The 23,317-nt window shown below is 36.9% G+C and overlaps 1 protein-coding gene across 1 annotated transcript in view; it reads left to right on the plus strand.

Moving 5' to 3' along the window:
• Positions 1-23,317, plus strand: part of LOC149553088 (uncharacterized) — a 74,032-nt gene that overhangs the window by 15,209 nt on the left and 35,506 nt on the right. The window contains exon 2 of the mRNA XM_089788603.1: positions 14,573-14,666. Coding sequence (XP_089644729.1) covers positions 14,573-14,666 — 94 coding nt within the window. The remainder of the gene's footprint in view (positions 1-14,572; positions 14,667-23,317) is intronic.

The following is a 23,317-nucleotide window of genomic DNA, read 5'->3' on the forward strand; positions in this document are numbered from 1 at the left end:
GTCGATCAAGAAACACGAAATGAACTTAGAAAAAAGAAATTGTGCTTTTTCGTAAAGAATCATGAGAATCAGGACATCGTTGCCTTGGTAAAGCAAGCTACACTTAATTGAAGTGCATTCAAAAGAGGAGGATCAAACCAAGTTAGAGGACGACTTTGAGGAAGAAGACCCTTAGGAAAATCAACCTCAACAAATAGAACTTGAGGACACTACCCTGAGAGAGAACCTGCACATTTCCTCATTCTCTTGAATTTCTCGAGGTAGACGTTTCTGATTGAAAGGAGTTCCAATGGGGCAGTGAATGGTATGCTTAGTGGACAATGGTGCTACACATAATTATATTGATGAGGGTCTAGTCAGTAGATGTGGGTTTCAGGCAAAAGAGTTCCCTGGATTTAATGTCATTGTTGTGAAGGGTTTTCTCCTGAGTTGTAACTCTGTTATACAACAGCCGAAAATTCAAATGGGGGATTACACATTGACAAGTGATTTCTTTGTTCTTGGACTCAAAAGTGTTGATGTCATTTTTGGGCTTCAGTAGCATGAATCATTAGAGAGATATATTGAAGACTTCAAACGAATGCAGTTGGAGTTAATGGTTGAGAGTAAGAAAACAATGCTAAAAGCTATGCCAAACAGTGGTCCAAGGTTAGTTTCAGCCAGAAGAATGGAAGCTTTCTTTAGGCATAATGCTGTGGAATGGGCAGCCCATTGTGTTATCTCCACTAATTCTACTGCAGATAATGAACCCTCTCACCACGTTGACATCCAATCTATGTTAGATAAACACGGTACAGTGCTTGGGGATATTCCTCTCGGGCTTCCACTTGATAGGGGTTTGAACATGTGATTGAGTTAGAAGAAGGTTCAAAACTGATTATCATGACACCTTACAAGCATCCTCATCATTTCAAAGAGGAAATTGAAAAGATAATCAAGGAGTTGTTGAAAATGGCACACATACAGCCAAGTTCCAGTCCTTTTGCTTCTTCTATGGTGCTGGTCAAGAAAAAAGATGGAGCATTGCACATGTGTATAGATTACAAAGTACTAAACAAACAGACATTAAGAATAGATAGCCCATTCCTAGGATCGACGAGCTTCTAGATGAGTTGCATGCTTTGGTGTTCTTTTCCGAGATTGATTTACGGTCAAGCTATCATTAGATAAGAGTGTGGGAAGAAGACATTCAAAACACAATAGTCCATTGTCATTGTGGCCACTTTGAATTCCTTGTCGTGCCCCTTGGAATCACAAATGCACCAACATCATTTCAAACTTGCATGAACCATACTTTCCTGAGTAGTTGAGAAAAGTTGTATTAGTATTCTTTGATGATATACTAATTTATAGTAGGACATGTATTGAACATCTGCAGCACTTGGATGTAGTACTAAGCATCATGGAAAGGCAATTGGTGTTTGCAAAAGCTTCAAAGTGTGAATTCAGAATGTCTGAAATTCTTTATTTGGGATTTTGATAGGAGTTGAAGGGGTAAAGGTACACTAGGAAAATACAAGCAATCATGGACTGGCCACCTCGTATGAATATATCTGATTTGAGAGGATTCTAGGGTTTATGTTACTATTACAGAAGGTTTGCATGATGTTTCTCCCGGTTAGCATCTACCTTAACCGATTCAACTAAGGAGGGGGAATTCTAGTAGTCAACAAAAGTAGAGACCACATTTGATAAACTTGAGGAGACATTACAGTATGGTTTTAAGGAAAATCTTATTTTCCAGATCAGGCTGCCTAAAATCTAAGCCTTTGGAGGTGCACATAGCGTTTTGGGTTTGGATTCTTTTTAAGGAGTAATTAAGAAGTTGACAAGTTTTTATTTATAACTGAGTTTCCTTGAGGAAAATCAACCTCAATAGATAGAACTAGTGGATTCTACTGTTAGAGAGAACCCATGGAATTCCACTTGATCTAGAATTCTTTGAGGTAGACGTTTCCGGCTGAAAGGAGTTCTAAAGAGGCATCAAATGGTATGTTTAGTGGACCGCAGGGCTGCACATAATTTCATTGATAAGGGTCTAGTTAGTAGATGTGGACTTCACATAGAAGAGTTTCCTAGATTTAATGTCATTGTTGCTGATGGTTTTCCGTTGAGTTGTAACCGTGTTATATCATAGTTGAATTCAAATGGGGGATTACCAATTGACAAGTAGTTTCTGTGTTACTTGGACTAAACAAATTTGATGCCATTTGGGACTTCAGTGGCTTGAATCATTAGAGAGATATGTTCAGGACTTCAAACAGATATAGTTGGAGTTTATGGTTGGTAGTTTTAGTTAGAGGAATGGAACCTTTCTTCAGATATAATGATGTGGAATGGGCAGCAAACTGCTCTGTCTCCAATAAGTCTACTACAGATAATGAACCCTCTCACCACATTGATATCCAGTCTGTCTTTAGGTAAACTTGGTGCAATGTTTGGGGATATTTCTCCTATGTGTCCACTTGATAGGTGGTTTGAACATGTGATTAAGTTTTGTTTTTATTATTGTCCTCTATGAAGTGCGATGAAACCCTTGGATTGCCAAGCTTGGACACCAACCCAAGCTGTTCTCATCTATTAGTTTGATACATGCATAGGGATCTCAAAGAACCATGATAACTACAGATAGTGATTTCATTAATGAGTTCGTAGACAACCTCCTCTTCGTCAACAACCTCCTCTTCATCTTCCTTTGCAATGAAGTCCTTTACCATCAAGTAGCTTTGAAGCCATCCTGGGCTGCCATCAGGAGATATGTCCACTAGGTTCTTAAGCAAGAAGGAATCTCTCCATAATCAATCTCCTCTGGACCACCCTTGCACTATCCCTATACTCAATTAAGGGTACACCTTTCATCTTTAATGTAGAACAATATAGTCCCTAGGAAGATGAATTCCTCTACAATTGTGCACACTGTCCAACACTTCATCTAATTCCCCCAAAAAAACACTTCCTCACTACTTTCCTACCTAGGGAAGCCGTCATTGCCTTCTCACTAGCATCCACTAGGCTGACCACAAGCATTGCTGAAATTACATTACATTCTAAGCCTTTTCCATTTTGGTCTATATTGGACTAGTATGCACTGTGCAAAAATCGACATGCCGCATTGGTTTTGTTTAAGATGCTTAGATCTGGACATGAATTCCTTGTCATATGCACTTACTATTTCTGTAATTAAAATATTTTTTCCTTTATCTATAATTAGATATCTTCATTGGTTTTAGCTAATTGGAGATCTCTAAATGTTTGTTGTGAAATTGACTCTCAAAGGAACTTAGTTTCCTTTTTATAGGGTCAATAAAATGGGTATCAACCAAGATATGAACAACCTTTTGTTTAGGGATGATATTTAAACCCCTCATGTTCCATAATAAAACAATCATTTTATGAGATCGGGAGAAGTGTGAGTTAATTGGTTTCATTGATTCAGATTCTACCAAGGTATCCCCAACAACTGTCACCTTCTCCCGGTTTGTCTTTTGTCCAATTCTCAAAGGTTTCGTCAAAGGTCCCTTATTAAGGGATTTTCACTATATGCCTAGGGTAGGAGAAGCGCTGTTGCTTTTCATAGATCCTAAAACCTCTTTTTCTGTAGGAGATTGGAATTTCCAGTATAACACTGTGATGCATATAAGTTTTGGCTGATAAGTGTTTTTGTCACTAATGCCAAAGGGGGAGATTGTTGACATTAAGTCAAGTTTGTTATTAGTGAAAACACTTATTCAGATTCTTTATGGTTATTGAGTTCATTGAACAGTCTACAGTGTTAGCCATGTAATTTAGTAGCCACCGAGCAGAATCAGGTGGTGTGAAGTCCAACAGTTCAACCCGAGCAGTTCAATGGTTACCAAGCTTCGCAGTTCAAACCGAGCTAGCAGTTCATGTGAAGTGAAGTTAGTGTTCACTGAGCTATGTGATGATTAGTGTTTATCGAGTGAAGTCATGGTAAACGAGTAATTCATTTTCTACCAAGTTACACAGTTTCTACCGAGTCACCAGTATAGATCGAGTTCGAGACTACTCTGAGATGATTAGTATGGACCGAGCTTCTACTTCGACCGAATGCATGACGATGCCGAGTAGTGACAGTGGACGCCATGTATCAGAATTTCACCAAGTCAGTCTTCAGAACCCGAGTGTCTTCATTTGAGCCGATTTTGTAATATTGGTGTTAACTTGTATATTGGCTGACTTTGTAATCTTGTAAATTGGATTGATAAATATATATATGTGTGTGTGTGTGTATATATATGTATATATGTAATGTATTGTATCATATCCATGAAATGAAAATGGAAATGAAAATGAAAAATATATGAGAAGTGTGTGAGAAAAAAGAAGAAGCATTCGAATGTGAATTAGCAACAAAAGTATATTGTAAGGCCATATCAGCAAATGAGTAGCAGAGTCATATCTATCACATAAAGGTGATCAGTACTTCAAAGAATCTCTATCAACAAATCAAGTTGTAAGTCAAAGATCTACTGTTTCATTCTAACTGATGAACCAGTCCAAATCCTCTAACAAGGTAGACTTAATAGTTTTTTGTAAAATCTCTTTACCGAGTGCATACTTCATTGTATGTTTGTAAAACTTCTAACAAGGTGGACCTAGCAGTTTTTATTGCTCCTAACAGGGCAGATCATCAGAAGTGATCATTGTAAGCCTTAACAGGCCAACTTTATGCTGTAGTATTGAAGTTTTGTGGGTATCATCCCCACCCCAGTTTTACTTTCTATTTGAAAGGTTTCTGGGTCACCAAATTATTGTGTTCAAGTGCCATGAATGTTTTATGTTTTCAGTTTCTCATGCATGCACTTAAGATCTGATTTAATGAATTAAATGGTTATTGGATTATTGCAATTAAGATCTAAATTTGGTAAAGTTTTTGAGGTTACTGATTCATCCCTCCCCTCTCAGTAACTTACCATAGTCTTAAATATTTTCAACAATTGGTATCAGAGCTTTGTGGTTCTCAAGGAAAAAGTTTGACAGCTTGAGCAAAGATCAAGGACAATGGAGATATTCAGACTTGATAAGGCAATTGACAATGAAAAGTTAGATCTAGAAATGACCATTGCACAACTCAAGAAAGCTAAGGAGCAACTTTCCCAATCCCTGAAAAGAAGGAAGGAACTTGCAAATCAAATGAATGATCATTAGTACATTGAAGAAAAGATTGAAGACCTTTTCCCTTCAAGCAATTCAAATGAAGCAAATGATGCAATCAAAGAACTCTTAGAGAAGAATGGTTACCTACAAGAAGAAATAAGAAAGCTCAAAAGAGAACAAGAAATTCAGTGAGTAAGGCTATGTGAAATTTTGGAACAAAGGAACACGATGAGAGAAGAAATGGATGGAAGAAACAATGAGATCCAGAGCCAATCCCTTTAGCATGCAGATCTTATAGATCAAATCTCCAATGCAAATGAAGAAATCATGAGCCAAAGATAGATCAATGAAAGATTAAGAAATGATCTAAATTTAGAAAGACAAATCAATGAAAGAATAAGAAGCAAGTTGAGATCTGAAAAGCAAATCAGTGAAAGATTGAAAAAGGACCTAAACACTAAAAAACAAATCAATGAGAGAATGATGAAATCCCAAGCAGACATGAATCAATTGAATCAATTGAATGAGCATAATCTCTATAGGCAAAAACGTAAAGCAGGAATTGGATACAAAGAAGAAGGTGAATCCTCCAAACAAGGTGCTCAAAAGAATCAAAGACCTACTTGCAATCACTATGGTAAGATAGGTCATACATCAAACAAATGTTGGAGTAATGGTAAAGCAAAATTCAATGGTAAATGTTACAATTGCAATCAACATGGTTACAAGGCTAATGAATGTAAAGAGAAACCAAAATTTGAAGGCAAGTGTCACAAATGCAAGAAACAATGTCACAAGGCATCAGAATGCAGAACCAAGTCATTCAATCCAATAGAGCAAATTGTGAAAGCAATATTTGGTTGGGACTATAACACCTAGTGTAGATGTCATTACTGTGGAGAGTATGGATACATTGGCATGAATTGTGTTAAACATCACACAAGGAAGAGAGATACTACCATAAGATGTTTCATTTGTACAAAACTTGGTCATCTAGCCAAGAATTGCATCAATACAGGAAGAATTGAAGATGAAAAGAAAGCAAAAGCATACAACATCAGAAAACAAATGAGGCAGTAATGGATTCTTAAATCTACTGAGGAAGCTAGTCCAACCAATGATGGTCATGTCACTCAAGAAGTGGGTGACTCCACCATTTCCAATTAAGTTCTTAAGAAAGAACTGGAACTGCGTTATCATGATCACATCCAAACTGTTCCAAAATTGAAAGGAAGCAAAGATCCAAATCAGTATTCAAGATACAAAGGGATCACAGAAGATCAGTATCAGTTACCACCGAGTTACTTTCTCTACCGCGTAAAGTTGGGCATGGACTCTACCAAACAAGGTCGGGAGTAACTAATCTCACATGTTTGGTTACGGAGTTATGAAGCATTCACCGAGCGATCTGAACAGATAGTGGATGACAGCCTTTCACTCATAATGATGTCATTTCAGCTACCTTCGTACTGATCATTAATGGCAAAGTGTTATCAAAAGGCAAGAAATCAAATTTATTTTTCACCAAAAATTTTAAGTGTATTGCGATTGAGCGAATTGCAGAGCGATCAAGCAATTTCGAGTGGAATTTGTAGTAAATTTTTTTTTTCAAAGTTTTCCTTAACCTACCAAGTAGCCATGGCAGCATTAAGCAGCAGTAACAAGGCAAAGAAAGGGTCAGAAATGTTGGTCCAAGGAGTCGAATGGAAACCACCAGATTTCAAACTTGTGCTAGCAATTGCTGAAACCCTCGATCCAAATGGAGCGCAATCACAGATCCCTCCTAAGGTACTACTCATTAACATATCCGAACTCATTTTAAGTGTGCAATTCAAGAAATTGGAACCCTAGAGATGGATGATGCCCTAGGTGAATTGTGTGTGAATGGTGTTCTTAAACCCGAACATAAGCACTTGGAAGATAAGGGTTTAACCCACATTCCACACCTGCCTCGAAGTTTCCAAATCAAATGGATGAGATACATCCTAAGCCGAGTTCACAACGGTCAGTTATGGCTTGAGCAACCAGTTTTGATCACTAAGAAGATGATTCATCGTATCACTGGCCTTCCCATGCTCTCCAAAGCCGAAACTACTAAAATGCTAGGTTGGGTGGAGTTAGAGAAGAAAACCCTAGCTGAGTGGGACGACAGAGGTATGAAGATCAATAGTGTAACTGATGTAGAACTGAAATTCGGCATACATGTGATAGCTCACAAGATCTATAGTTCTAGTTGTCTAAATAGTGTGTCATGTGAAGTAGTAGACTTGGCATTCAAGGTCGTGAAGAACAATCTGTCATATGATCTTGCAGACTTGTTGAAACAGTTTAACAAAAACATGGAAATTATAAGGACATCCACGAACAACCCTTGCAAATTCGGTTCATTGTTGACATGTCTATTTTTCTATGTTCAAAAGTTTTTCCCTTCTAAAGGTACAGTCGTATGGAGAAAAGATGTGCCAATTTTGTATTAGATTAACGAGTATATTGCAGAAATGGGTGAGAATTTTGTTAGCATAATGGATAATTACTTTGATGTCTTCAAGGAAAAGATGAATAACAGATTCAGGATTCCTAGGAAATTGGTTGAAGATTACAAAGACAATGTTTGTTTCATGGTAGACAGTGACTAAGTCTACATTTAGGCAGTGAAAACCATAATTGTATGGGTAAAACCTCTTCCTTATGAGGTAAACATTGATGAAGCAAAGGACATAATTGAAGCCTTGATAAACGAACTTGTTGATCCAAAGACACCACACTTTGGAACATATGATGAGGCCAAGGGGAGATTAGAGCTTGAAATCAAGCTTCCATAGGCGGTTAAAAAGGCAAGAGGAGAGTAACAAAACTCAAACCAGCACACCTCTTATGTTGACCGAGGGTAAGGGAGAAGATGACGATGAAGCAGAGGATGAAGAGTCAAAAAAGGAAGAAGAGCCAGTGAAGAAGAAAGGCAAGGTGATCATCACCAAGCCACCCAAGCCATCCATTGCAGTGTTTACCAGGAGATCCAAGAAGAAAGGTAGTGTAGTTCTGTTTAGCAAGCCTCCTCCCACCTTCCAGGAAAAACTGAAACGATTGGAAGAAGGTGCAGGGATAACCAACTTCAAATCATTAAATTATGAGACGAGGACAGAGGCTGAGAAGAAACAGGTTGAAGATTTGGTGCTAACTAAGATGGGCAAATGGAAGTATTCCCCTAATCAGATAGCCTCTCAGATCTCTAATGAACTATTGGAGAAGTTAAAGCCAAGATGGGACTCAGCTACGCAGACAACAAAAGATATCTATGAACAAACCCCGAGGGAGTTGTTACCGAGTATCACAAATGCTGAGGTAAAAGAGTCTATGAAGAAAAATGAAGACAAGATGACTCTTAGATTTAATACTTGTTTAATTTTGTTAAAGGATATAGAGCATGTAGTCAAGAATGCCACAGGTATGTGGAAGAATGTTTATCACTTGCATAAACAAAGTGACTTCCCAATAGAAGTCAAGGATGATGACAGTGATGATGAGGAAGAAGAAACATACTTTGAGCCAATACAGTTTGATAATGAAGAAGTTGAAGAAGATAAAGAGGAAGAAGCTATCGAGGAAGACAAAGAAGATAATGAGGAGACTGATCCTATAAAGATAGTAGATGCAGTCATTGCCTCACTTCCTCACTCTCCAAGCAAATCAATAGCTACATCAAGTTCGGAGACAACTTCAACAAGTTTGATTGCGACTACAGGAGATACATCAAATGTCCAATCAGTCTTCGCTCCCTCACAACTCAACACATCACTTGTAGAAGTGTCTACCACTTCATCTACCGAGTTGTAACCTCTCTTTTCTTCAACTCCCGAGTCAGCATCATCAATAATGAGTATAGTATGTTCTACAATTTTGTGTTCTTTAGCAGTAAGTACAATTTTGAGTTCTACAATTTTGGATTTTACAGTTTTGTCTTCTACAGCTTTGGATACCTCTGTAAGTACTTCAATTTTGGATTCAGTAGGCATACTAGTCAGTATTCCTTTTCTTGGTACTATATCAGTTTTTACAGCTAGTCCTACTATCTCTACTAAGGCAGTAAGTACAAAGGCAGTTGAACCTAAGGCTCAACCAAGTACAAGACTTTTGAGTGGAAAGGAGATAGAGGAAGACATTGACCTAGATGAGGAGATTGAGATTCCAAAATGGAATTTTGATAATGCCACTGCAGATCAAATGCAAATAGCTAATCAACTCCTCCAAAAGAAAGCAAAACAAAAGAAATTGAGAGAGGAAAGAGACAAAGAATATAAAATCATAGAAGATGCTAAGAATATTTTGACTGAGGTGATAGGTGTTGAAGTTGATACTTCTCAACACATTTTGTTTCAATTGGAAGAGGTAGTCTAGAAGTTTAATGAGGACTCAAGTGGTCAAGACAAATTGATTGAGAAAGCAGAGAAGAAATTTGATAACAAAGTACTTGAGCACATTGCTCAGCAAATTGCCATTCAGCAAGTAGGGCTTTCCTCAATTTTGACCAATCTTAAAAACTCTTGCACAAATGTAACATCACTTTTTGGAAAATTATGTAATGTTACCCAGAGTTCAAGCTTTGCACATCATATGAAAATCAGATTCTTGTCAGATATGCAGGCAGAGTTGTTGAGAGAAGAAGCAAGGATCCGGTCTTCATTGATAGATATTCAGAATATGATCCTTCCCATCATGGATACAATGCAGAAGCACATTGTTTACTCAAAACATTGATCCATGACAACAACTTCTCCATTGCAAATCACATGATAGAACTCTCTGCAAAAGTGCAAATTGCTCTACATACGTGCAAAGTTTTGCAAGAAAATTGGGATAAGACTTTAGCACTCATACTTAAGGTACATTCTGATTTTCTTTCTTATATTGGTGTCTCTATGTAAATAAGTTTTGAATAAATCTTTGGCATTATTGTCAAAAAGGGGGAGAAATCAGTATATATATATATATATATATATATATATATATATATATATATATATATATATATATATGTATGTATATATATGAGAGATAGTATGTATATATGGGGAGAGACAGGAAAGACACTTAGTATGTATATTGTATGGGGGAGAATCATGCAAAGGAAAGGAAAGTATAGAATTTGCAGATATATTATATTGTATATACTTACAAAGACAAATTTTGAAAAATCTCAAAAACAATATACCACACCAAGCCAATATCACACTGTGATGTATATAAGTTTTGGCTGATAAGTGTTTTTGTCACTAATGCCAAAGGGGGAGATTGTTGACATTAAGTCAAGTTTGTTATTAGTGAAAACACTTATTCAGATTCTTTATGGTTACCGAGCTCATTGAACAGTCTACAGTGTTTGCCATGTAATTTAGCAGCCACCGAGCAGAATCAGGTGGTGTGAAGTCCAGCAGTTCAACCCAAGCAGTTCAGTGGTTACCAAGCTTCGCAGTTCAAACCGAGCTAGCAGTTCATGTGAAGTGAAATTAGTGTTAATCGAGCTATGTGATGATTAGTGTTTGCCAAGTGAAGTCATGGTAAACGAGTAATTCAGTTTCTACCAAGTTACACAGTATCTACCGAGTCACCAGTGTAGACCGAGTTCGAGACTACTATGAGATGATTAGTAAGGACCGAGCTTCTACTTCTACCGAATGCATGACGATGCCGAGTAGTGACAGTGGACGCCGTGTATCAGAACTTCACCAAGTCAGTCTTCAGAACCTGAGTGTCTTCATTTGAGCCGACTTTGTAATATTGGTGTTAACTTGTATATTGGCAATGAAAATGAAAAATATATGAGAAGTGTATATGAGAAAAAGGAAGAAGCATGCGAATGTGAATCAGCAGCAAAAATTTAGTAAGGCCATATTAACAAAGGAGCAACAGAGTCATATCTATCACATAAAGGTGATCAGTACTTCAAAGAATCTCTATCAGCAAATCAAGTTGTAAGTGAGAGATCTACTATTTTATTCTAACAGGTGAACTAGTCCAAATCCTTTAACAAGGTAGACTTAATAGTCTTTGGTAAAATCTCTTTACTCAGTGCATACTTCATTGTATATTTGTAAAACCTCTAACAAGGTGGACCTAGCAGTCCTTATTGCTCCTAGCAGGGCAGATCATCAGAAGTGATCATTGTAAGCCTTCACAGGCCAACTTTATGCTGTAGTATTGAAGTTTTGTGGGTATCATCCACATCCTAGTTTTACTTTCTATTTGGAAGGTTTCTGGGTCACCAAATTATTGTGTTACAGTGCAATGAATGTTTTATGTTTTCAGTTTCTCATGCATGCGGTTAAGATCTGTTTTAATGAATTAAATGGTTATTGGATTATTGCAATTAAGATTTGAATTTGGTAAAGATTTTGAGGTTACTGATTCACCCCTCCCCTTTCAGTAACCTAGCATATTCTTGAATATTTCCAACAGATTCACCATAGACAAGTTTTGATTATCATTCCCTTTGTCTTCTGACAATGCCACTCCTATTGATTAACAATAGTGTACAACTCAATTGGAATTCCCTCTTCCTAAACCAAGTCATCCAAAACATCAAACTAGTTAACAATTCCATCACTTTGTTAGTTCATCAATGTTCTCTTTTGACCTACTCTTTATTGGAGGTTTAATAGGAATAAAGCCCTCGTTGTCAACATTACACTTAGATTAAGGGACACTCCCTTTGTCCACCTTAGGAGCAAGATTGGAAGGAACAATGACAGTTGTAGATGTTGACTTATATTGAGTGCAACTCCTTTGCAAATACCCATACTCATGACAAGTTCTATGTTTGAATAGAAAGGTGTCATAGTCAAGTTGTTGAATTCAACAAGAGGATCCTATACATATTTCCTAAGTTGTCGATTTGGGTTCAAGTTTGGGTTTGTAGGTTTGGGCAAAAATAAAATTTCCAATCTGGGTTTGTGGGTGGATTCGTGAGTATATATATACAAAAAAAAGAGGAAAAGTGCATAATTGCAAAACTAAGTTATTTCATAGTATGAATATATGTTGCTTGATCATTGACCAATGCCAAATGTCAACGATAAACATTAAATATTCACTCATTAATCTATCTTCATGATTGTAAAGAAAACCATACATTGAATTACTAAATTACAAAACATAGACTAGTTCATCAAATAGTAAAGTTTGAAATATAATGATAAATGACAAGTGTTTAATAGTTTATCAGTGATCATAGTATGAAATGCCCTTCAAGGGTCAAATGGGTCATCAAAAAATGAGGGACCAATGGCTTCATCCCCAGCTGCAACTATATCTAGATCCTCATCATTGGAACCCAAATTAGTTCCACTAGTTCTAGATGTTGCTATATCATCCTCCTCAACATGAGAGATTAGATGAGTGAAATGTTTTTATTACGTTCCTTTTAGGGGTTACATAAAAAAAAATATTAATTTTTTTTTTTTTAAAGTTGTTTTATTTCACATTTTGGACCCTACTGTCTCGGGTCCTTCCAAGTTCGCTATGGGTTTGCTCTTGCACGGACCCGGGTGAACCCATAGTCCGAAATAAGGACCTTGCTTGGACCCACAGCAAACCTGGATGCAAATCCGGACCTGCATGGATTTAGACCCGAATCCAGGTAGTAGGGGACAAATCTGGTAACACAACATATTTCCATGGAATCTAGTAATGGATTATATAAATTAACTTCAACACAGATTTGAGCATAAAAAATTACCTTTTTGTCTCGAGTTTGTGCACGAGAACCAATAGGTTTGCCAATTAAAAGAGTAGTCTAGTGAAGAATGTTGCTAATCAAAACTCAAGCGGAAGCGTTGGAAGATGAACCCAAACAAGGACCCTCAAAGGAAGCTCTGTGGAGAGTTGAGGCCCACATGCCAGGATTGATAAAGAGTCCTACCTGATTAAAGAAATATGGGTCACCTTCAAATGTCTTAATTCTTTCCTCCATGTAGGAGAAAACAACTAGAAATAGTTGTTAGCAGCCAACATATTTACAACAATCTTTCTAGAGCCTTCATTATCAACATTACCTTTAGATTAAGGGACACTACCTTTGTCCACCTTAGGAGCAGGATCGGAAGGGGTATTGACAGCTGTAGATGTTGACTTAGATTGAGTGCACCTCCTTTGCAAATGCCCATAATCATGACAATTCTACGTTTGAATGGAAAGGTCTCGTAGTCAAGCTGTTGAATTCAACAAGAGGATCCAAGACTTATGTCTACAGAATCTGGTAATGGATTATTTAAATCAACTTTAACACAGATTTGAGCATAAGAAATTACCTTTTTGTCCTGAGTGTGTAGGAGAACCAATAGGTTTGCCAATCAAAAGAGTAGTTGAGTGAAGAATGTCGTTTCTCAAAACTTAAGTGGAAGCCTTGAAAGATGAACCCAAACAAGGACCTGCAAAGGAAGCTTCTCTGGAGAGTTGAGGCCCACATGCCAGGATTGATGAAGAGTCCTACCTGGAGAGATATGAGTCACCTTCAAATGTCTTGTTTCTTTCCGCCATGTAAGAAAACAACTAGAAATAGTTGTTATCAGCCAGCATTATATTTACCACAATCTTTCTAGAGCCTTCACCTGGCCATTTTTTCTATAAGTCTTCAATTTTTGAAATTTTTTCAAATTTAAATGTGCGAACATCTTGATTTTGCTATGGTTTAAATTCACTTAAGTTTTCAATTTGCTGAGTTTTTAACTCACCAGAATCTTCAATTTTGTCGAAGCCTTCACTTCACCAAAGACGAATAAAATTTACAACTGGTTGATATTCTCAACCCTATAAATTGGTAGAGTTTTCATTTGCTGTAATTTTCAATCTGCCAAATGCTTCATTGGGCAAAAGGTACTGTAGTTTGAATTCACTATAACCTTTAATTGGCTAAAGTTGCTCTAGTTCTAAACTCTTTTATTTACTGAGATTTTCAATTGGTTAAACAGGTTATTGTTATAATTTGTTAGAAGAATGAATATGTTATAATTTCACTTAGGCAAAACTACCAGAGTTTTAATACTGCAAAACCTTAAGTTCACCGAAGTCATAAATTCCTAAGGATTCTTAAGAAAATGAGTTTTACAGGGAAGTCCCAGTTTGGGCTTTTGGTGAATTCAATTCACAACTATGTGATTCTGAGTTATGAGTTCTGAACTATTCAATTAGCTGATGTTTACAATTTGCTAAGATTGTTGTAAAATTGTAATGTTGATTAGCTATATCATTCAATGTGTTGACATTTTCAGTTTGCTTTGATCGTTGGCTTGCTGAGTTTTTGAGTCTAATGTAGCCTTCAATTCATTGAACTCTTCTGTTTGTTAGATTATCTGTGAAGTTAGAGTTTAAAACTTTTTTACTGATAATCATGAAACTGAATTATTTCATTTTATATTCACAAAAGGCACATTGTTGTATTTAATGTATGCATATGCTGTAGGATATCCAAGTTATCCACCACCTCCACCACCTCCATCTGAGAGGCCCCATGAAGTGCGCCTTCCTTGCTGTGGTCTTGGCATTGGGTGGCTTCTGTAAGTTCTTATTGCAAACGATAATTACTCTTGAGAATATTACACGTGCCATTGATTTATGTAGTTAGGCATTAAATGATACATTTTCATCTTCCACCTTATTTCAATGCATCCCTGCAGCAAAAACAAAATTATATTGAATATTGAGCTTAAATTAGCACCGAATTGTGGAGCAACAGTTTGTATTTTGGTTTTGAATTAAAGGGAGATTTCAAGTTGGGTATCGGTATCTTTCTCAACAGTTGTACTTAACTGAATGAAATTTAAACCTACCCTGTGAAATTCGTTTTTTCAGACAAAACAGGGGCTCCTGATTCCTACCACAAGGCCCTGTTCTGAAGGAGAGAAATTTCCATAGCCTCAAAAACAGCACTCTTATCTCAACCCAGCAGATTTATCAGCTGAAATAAGTTATAAATTTCAGGAAACAGCTGATAGTCAACCTTAGCTGCAATTGTTCATTCAATCCTATAAGCAAATATATCTCTGAACTCTGATAGATTAGTGTAAAAGCCAAAAGAATCTGGCCTGTCCGCAAGGTTCTTCTGTAACAAGGCTAAGAAGTAGATTAATGTACATATCAACAGCGTCCCTGACATTTAGAAAGCATTAATAAAATTTCAAAAGACATCCATAAGCAGAGATTTTGTAGTCTTAAGCTTGGTTGATGGTAGATGCTAATGTTCTTCTCTAGGACTCTAGGCACTATATTCACTAAAGTATCTCTGATGCATGTCATCAAACAAAGTGAGTGTGGCATTAAAATAAGAAACTGCTATATTCTTGTGCTTACCCAATACTAATTGCTATGTGAAGGTGGAAGGACTAAACACAATGTGGAAGAAATGACCATCCTGTGAGCCTTACCATTGGTTGTGCTTCACCCTGGATTTTAAAATAAGCTATTATCGTACAGTTTGTTGGTCAAATGATTATAATCATGAGTCAAGGGAGAAATCTCAATGATTTTTTTGTAATAGATTATAGAACTTGCAACTGAGGTGGCTTTCTATTGGAAAAAAATAACATGATCAAAAGTAAAAATAAAACCTTCAGATAGCTAGGGTTTTTACCAAAAACCATTTTTTTTGTCATACTTAAGTTTTGATTGGAGATACTTGGTGGGTTTTTGGAGAGCTTTTATGGGTTTCTCTCAAAGATTTCTCGGTCTGCTACAATTCCTGCATTGCGATCCATGCCCGAAACTCTATTAATTCATTCTTGAAATCTATACCTGTTTTCTGCATTAGTCTTGTTGATAATTTTATACCTCAATATTCATGCCACCATCTAGTCAACCACCTTTGACCTCAATTTTCTATAATGGCATCTCTGACGAGTATTCTACTTGAGGTGAGTCAAAGTTTCTACTATAGAAACTACAATACTTGGAAACAACATATGATGACAATCTTTGAATACAGGTGTCTTGACAAAATTGCTTTGGGCAAGACTGATCATCCTACAGATGAAGGGAAATAGTAGAACAAATTTAATGAGCAAAATTGAGAAGGTGTCATGCTCATCAAACTCTTAGTCATTGATCAATTAGTTGTAGGTTTCTTTCTGGTAAAACAATAGCCAAAATTTGGAGCCATTTGAAAGGTTTTCATGAAACCATTTATAAAAGCCATGCATTTTTCTTGAAGAACGTTCCCTTCACATTCATTATGGATGAACAGGTGTCTTTGCAGGATTATCTCAATAAAATCGAGGACATTTGAGATCAGTTGGAGCTTATTGGACGCAAAGATGGAAGAAGACATGGTGGTGATCACCTTGAAGAGTCTATTGTCTTCCTATGAGCACTTTGTTGAAACTCTCAACATTGCTGTCACTCATGTTGATGTATTGTTTTCAGATTTCTGCATAATCCTTTTAAAGCAAGTTCACTGGAAACAACACTTTGGTAGTGATACTATTTCATCTTCAAGCACACAAACTTTGTCAATTAAATCCTTTTATAAGAATAGATGCAACTATTTGTTTTTTCAGCTTTCTCAATAGAATCCTTTTGTTCAGTTATCTTAAGGCCCGAAGAAGAGCCTTTAAGGTATTACAAGTGGTCCATGTTGATATATGTGGACCTGTGGCTACTATTACTAGGTCCATTCATTTTTTACCTTTTTTTTTATAATTTTAGTTGCAAGATGTTATGGTATTTCCTTCATCAGATTTTAGAGGTGTTTGTTTTGTTTCAAAAGTTCAAAGCATTTGTAGAAAAGGAGTCTAGTCGACATATTGTTACTCTTTGAATTGATAATGGGGTAGAATATTGCCTTCTTCCATTTCTATGGACAACATGGCATAAAGCACCAACTACAAAATCCTACACCCCTCAACATGGCGTTGTTGAGTGTAGAAATTGCACAATCACTGAAATCAACCGATCTATGCTTGAACACGAGTGTGCCAATGAAATTTTGGGCTGAAATAGTGTATACTCTCGTCTATCTTCTCAACCACTCTCCTACAATGGCTGTCAAGAAACAAACTTTAAAAGAGGCCTAGTCAAGCCATAAGCCCATAACCAATCATCTCAAAGTCTTAGGTCCTACAACTTTTATTTTGATCTTTGATGCTAAATGCACCAAGCTGGATGCCAAAAGTTAGAAACTCATGCTAACTAGTTACAGTAATACTTGTAAAGGTTGTCAAATCTTCCTTTAGGGAAGAAACCCATCAAGTGCAAATGGGTCTACAAAGTCAAATACAACGTTGATGGTACTTTAGATAAGTACAAGGCTAATATTGTTGCTCAAGGCTTCTCTTAGTGTTAAGGACTTGTTTATGAAGAGACCTTTGCTTTGACAAAAAAGATGAGCTCCATTAGATTAGTCCTCGCCATGGTATCTTAGTGTGACTAGAAGTTCCATCAAATGGATGCAAAGAGTGTCTTCTTGATTGGTGACTTACAAGAAGAGTTGTACATTACGCAACCTCCTAGATTCAAGATTGTCGATGAAGAACCCTAGGTACTCTGACTGGTGAAAGCACTTGATGGCCTCAAATAGGCTCCGTAGGCATGGTACATGAAAATCGATAAGTACCTTATAGATTAGGGTTTCCAAAGGAGTCCTTTTGACTCAAATTTGTATGTCAAGACTATTGGCCATGATATCATCATTTTGGTTATATATGTGGATGATTTGATAATCACTAGTAGTTCAACATATTTGATTCAAGTATTCGAATAGAGTCTATGCTAGTTTTTTGACATGATCAACCTTGGGATTTTCCACTATAGTGGCAGGAGATTGAGATCACTTTTTACACGTATCTCGAGTTAGATTTTTTGGGACACTGCTTCAGTTTGAGACCGGCTATTCAGTCCAGAATTAGTAAGGGCATGGGTTCTTTGGCCATGCTCGAAAGACATTGTTTCAAACATCATTTTCAGGAAATTTCGTCCAAGATGTCCCTCTTGGATTCCTTAGTTAGACCGACCGTTCTTTATGGCTCGGTGGTTTGGTGGCCTTCTCTTCTTGCTTCTGATTGGGCCTTTATTGAGCGTGTTTAGACGTTGCTTTTACGGTGCATCATTATGTCTCATAAACTCAGCCCCCACAGCATTGTTTTAGCCGAGTTTGGAGCTCATCCTTTCAAACTTGCGGCCATTTTTGACTTGATCTGGTTTCTCCATGGACTTCATGGATTTATGGATTTTGATGTCGACCAACACAGATACTCTCATCTGGCATATGGTTCTTTTGTTCAAATTATGAGATCCGACACTAGCACTAGATCTCATTGTTAGTACGCCCAAGCCATCTCTCTGTTGGGTTTGATCGAGATTGACATTGATAGTCTTCCTCCATACCAATTCTCGCTGGATGCTCCTGCTCACCTTCTCCCCTCATGTTAGGAGTTGAATGAGTATGTTAGACAGGATATCTGTAGATAGTACATTATCACTACTTGGAGTAATCCTCCTGATGGATTACATCCTAAGATAGCCTTTTGTCCAGAGCATTTTCTTGAGATTCATAATGGTATTATTGTGCATCTTGCTTATCTTTATTGGCGTTGGTGTAACGCCCTGTGATTCTCTTTGGGCTCCTTCAGAGTTGGCTCTCATTGTCTTCGGGTCCAAATTGATACACCATATGGATAGAGAAGATTGGATTTGTAGATTGTGTACTTTGGCAGAGGTTGAGATTGAGACCCAATTCATATTCCGTTGCCCTATTGACTACGAGATCAGAGGGAGATTTTATTGTTTATTTAAAGATTGTTTTTCTCTTTCAGCTTTCTTCAGCTATGTTGACCTACAGTGTCTTGCACTTCATCTTCGGGAGGCCACCCAACTTCGTGAGCATACCCTGCAGTCAGTCACACCTTAGGGCCATACCTCAGACCAGCTCATCATCGCCTTTTTCTCCCCCCTTGTCTCCACCACGGGGTGTGAAAAGGCCATCTAGCATCACTCCCTCTAGATCGGTCAAGAATTGTACCAGTCTTTCTAGGCAACGACATTCCAGCGGTTCTCGGCAACGATCTATGAATTTGAATCTTCCATGGTTATAGCCTTTTGTGATTGATTTCTTTGTATGAAGCAAGGATCCTTAGTCCTTACCTTAGGTTTCATGGTCTTCTGTCTTGTTTTGTTTCTTGTCAGTCACCATTTGGTGCTCTTGCTTTGGCTAGCTCTTTTGTTTGTATGCTCAGTCCCATAAACCCTCGTGATTTTTTTGTTAGACATTAATAGTATTATCTTTTCTTATCTTACTACTACCTAGTTGTTGAAGTTTCGTAGCAATCTTACAAAATCTTCATCTCTCAATCTAGGTATGCAAGGGCTTTGTTAGACAAATTTAAAATGCAGGACTGCAAACTTGCATTTACACCTATGGAGTTTGGTCTGAAATTGTTAGCAAGATCTGGTTCTTCTATTTAGAATGAATCCACATGATGCAAGGGGGAATTGAAAAGCTAGGGCTAGAGCCACACCTAACTATCTAATCATGTTGTTGAGTAACACAATGGAAGCAAACAACACGGAGAATAACACCAAGGAGAGAAGGAACTTCGAAATGCTTTATTAATTCATCAAAATATTTGCATACATTCTCAGCTGTAAGGCCTTCTAGGTTACAACCAACAAAATACAACTTCAAAATCTACGATCCAGCTTCAAATTCGCTATTCTAGGAACATTTGCTCTCAACTCTTTAAGTAATTACCTAACCCAAACCTAAACACCCTTATTTATACTTGCCAAAACAACTTATAGAAGATTCTAGATCATTACATAATAGAAAGGCCAACCTTAAAACGGTCTGCACACATCCCAAGGCAAGATCTGAACATTAAATTCATGATCCAAATTAATTACATATGTCGGCTCAAATTAAGAACCAATCATAGACAAACTCGATCAAAGAAGGAACTGAGCATCAATAAATATCAGGCTCACTCGGCACATGAAGGAACACTTGGCCAATACTGGATATGTGATAACCCTGTTTGGTTATAGCTTAAACAAAACATCAATTTCTTTCGTTAATCAACAATCTAGTATTTTGTCAAACACTTGGCAAGCATTCTCCAATACTAGCATATGATTTAAATTGCTATGGGCTGAACTAATCCACAAACTACAAATTCCCAACTAGCAATCTTGTTAATTTAGTTCCAACTCATTTGCAAAAGTTCTATTGGCTGAATTATGATACTAATTTAGTAATAAACAAAGAAATTTTTTCTCATTCAGTGTCTTTGCATAGTAATAAACTGCAGATTCATTTATTTATATCAATTGAAAACATAGAACTTGTTATAGAACATCGAATTAAATTCTGAACCAAATTACGACCTGCAATGTCTGCAACATGAGCCTCACATAGGATAGTGGAGTTCCAAAATCAAATTGCAAACCTCTAGGTGTTGAACGCAGTCCCACTTCAGCACAACATGGGCTCCCAACTTGCAACACAAGTCACAAAAGTCAATGCAAGTTCTCCCAATACAATTGCAGCATGTCTGAAGATAAATGCAGGCCCTAATTGGTGCTTGTTGACCTGTCAAAAGTGATTGCAGGCATGCAAAATAACACCAATTGCTGCTATAGGAGAATATGGCAGCCTTCAAAAATGCACAGCAAGCTCTAACCAGCATACACAAGTCAGTAATATACAAACGTTGCTCCTAGATTTTTCATAATTGATCCCAAAATTTTTAGCTAACAAACGCTTCTCCCCGCCATAGATGAACACAATAAGGAGATGTCATAGTCTCAGATCCAATCCATTATACATCAACAATGGATGGAAACCCACAACTGAGAAACCCTCACAAGAGATAATCAAAAGATAAATTACAAAGCAAATTCTCCTTCGACATAGTTGAAGAGTAGGATAATGACAAATTGTATACTTCAACACAATTTGCAAGAGTAATTCTCAGAATAACCCTTATACTTTAGCAAGGGCACACAAAATCAAAATTCAGAAAAGCCACAAAGGCAACAAAATCAAATAAATATTCAAGCATACTTTCTTCAACAAATGCGCTTGAATTTATAACCTTTAGATGCTCTTTTTTGTTGCCAAAATGTAATTTCACTCCAGAAGCTTCACCATACAACATTAATTAGAAGCTTCCATTAGATTCTTTCACTTGACTTGGCTTAACTAATTAATAAATGGCTCTTTCCAATGATAACTCAACTTTCAACTTAAGTGAAATTATATACTTAAATTATAATTTTATAATAAGCCATTTAATTATTTAATAATAATCTGGGCAATACAAATATAATAACTCCCAAAATACTCATCATTTAAATATGTTATCTAAAATAGGAGTCATATCTATTATTTCTCCATGTGACCAAATGTAGTTTCCAAAAATAGAAGGGGCCTATCTCGATCAACACCAACTTACCACAAATAGTGGGTACTCAAAACTAAGCCCAAACGGAGTCCAATCTGAGCCAAACAAAGATCAACCTGTAGCTTACTGAATTGTGGAGAAGACAAGACCCTCCCAAGCCAAGCCAAGCCACTGCCTCAGAAGACCCTCTATCCACAATAATTAGCCGACGAGGATCACAATAATAGGCTAATCCCTGAAACTCCAATGCTAGCAAAAATGGGGACATTACAGGATAGCTACAGTAACTCAACCAACATTGAACAACTCAGTAGCAACAACTTGGAAACCACTAGCACTTGACTCCAACAGGCAGAACGAACAAAGATCAGCAGGATAGCAAGATCAGGATGCTCTTGCATCACCACCTTTAAGCAACTAGTGGGAAATTTGATCTATGTCATTGCTACTAGACTTGATCTTAGTTTTGCAGTGAGTTGCATATCCCACTTCACGATGACTCCTACTTCAGATCATTAGGTTGCAACGAAATGTGTATTGTGCTATGTCAAGGACACTTCAAACTTTGGTATCCTTCATGGACGAACAAAAGATCTCAAACTCATTGGTTACACTAATTTGGATTGGGGAGGGTTTGTTGATCACAAAAAGTCTACTTTCAAGTATGTCTTCACTTTGGGCAGAAGTGCCATCACTTGGACCAGTAAGAAGCAACAGGTTGTGTTTGTTTCATTGACAAAAGCTAAATATCGGGGAATAGTCAAAGCGGATTGTGAGGTAGTTTGGCTTCAAAGGATGCTTTTGGATACCCATATGTCTCAGGCATGTTGTTTACTCCTCTTTTGTGACTATCAATGGTTCTCAAACTTGCTAAAAATCAAGTCTGCCATGAGAAAAACAAGCATATTGCCATTTGTTATCACTTCATCCTAGAGTTGTTTGAAGATGGATCCATGGATTTGCAATATGTTCCTACAATGGACTAGGCTATAGATATTCTCACCAAGTCCCTCCTTCCAGTTAAGTTTGCTAACTTCCAGGGGCTCTTTGGTGTAGTTGACATATTGATTATTATGGGATGGTGTAGAATAATATCTTTGAATATCTTATTTATTATTATTTTAATAGTCAATATTGTGCATCTTGTAAATATTAGAATGTTTCTAATATTGTTTTATTGTTTTGTTATTAGAATGTTTCTAATAATGACGATTGTCTCATAATAGAAACTTCGCCTTTGTAAACTTTATATGAGTGTCTTTCTTATTCATTAACTTATCTAATATTTTTCCAATTACTTGTGTAACACTGGACCCTAAGCTTTAAGGGAATAATTTGGTAGCATAGCTATTAATTCATGCATGTGAGGGGGTGTATGGTGACATTTTGTTTATACATGGCTTATTAGTGCTTAGACCTCTTGTTGACTTACCTCGTATTCTACTTGTCATGTTTCTATCTCCTCTTGACATCGAGGGCCCATCACCACTCTTTTACAAATCTTGAAGTAAACTCACATTACCAAATTCTTTCTACTATACGCTGTTAAATTTCTATAACCTAGTTACAAATTAACTACTCAACAAAATTCATTGAACAAAAACAAGAATAATGTTTATCTACTTGATTTGTAATATCCAATACTCTAGGTTATTTAACAGAAATGAATAACAGTGAACAACAGAAGAAAATGAACGTGAAACTAATAACGAATAACACAAATATGCCCAGGAAGCCCTAGCATGGGGAAGATCTGCAAAAACACTAATCTATTCAGCTTTAGGAGCAAGAATTCATACAATAGATTACAAGATTGT

This window comes from Cupressus sempervirens, chromosome 6 (genome assembly GCF_028749045.1).
Source record: "Cupressus sempervirens isolate cs-2001-9-10 chromosome 6, ASM2874904v1, whole genome shotgun sequence".
Taxonomy (NCBI): Eukaryota; Viridiplantae; Streptophyta; class Pinopsida; order Cupressales; family Cupressaceae; genus Cupressus; species Cupressus sempervirens.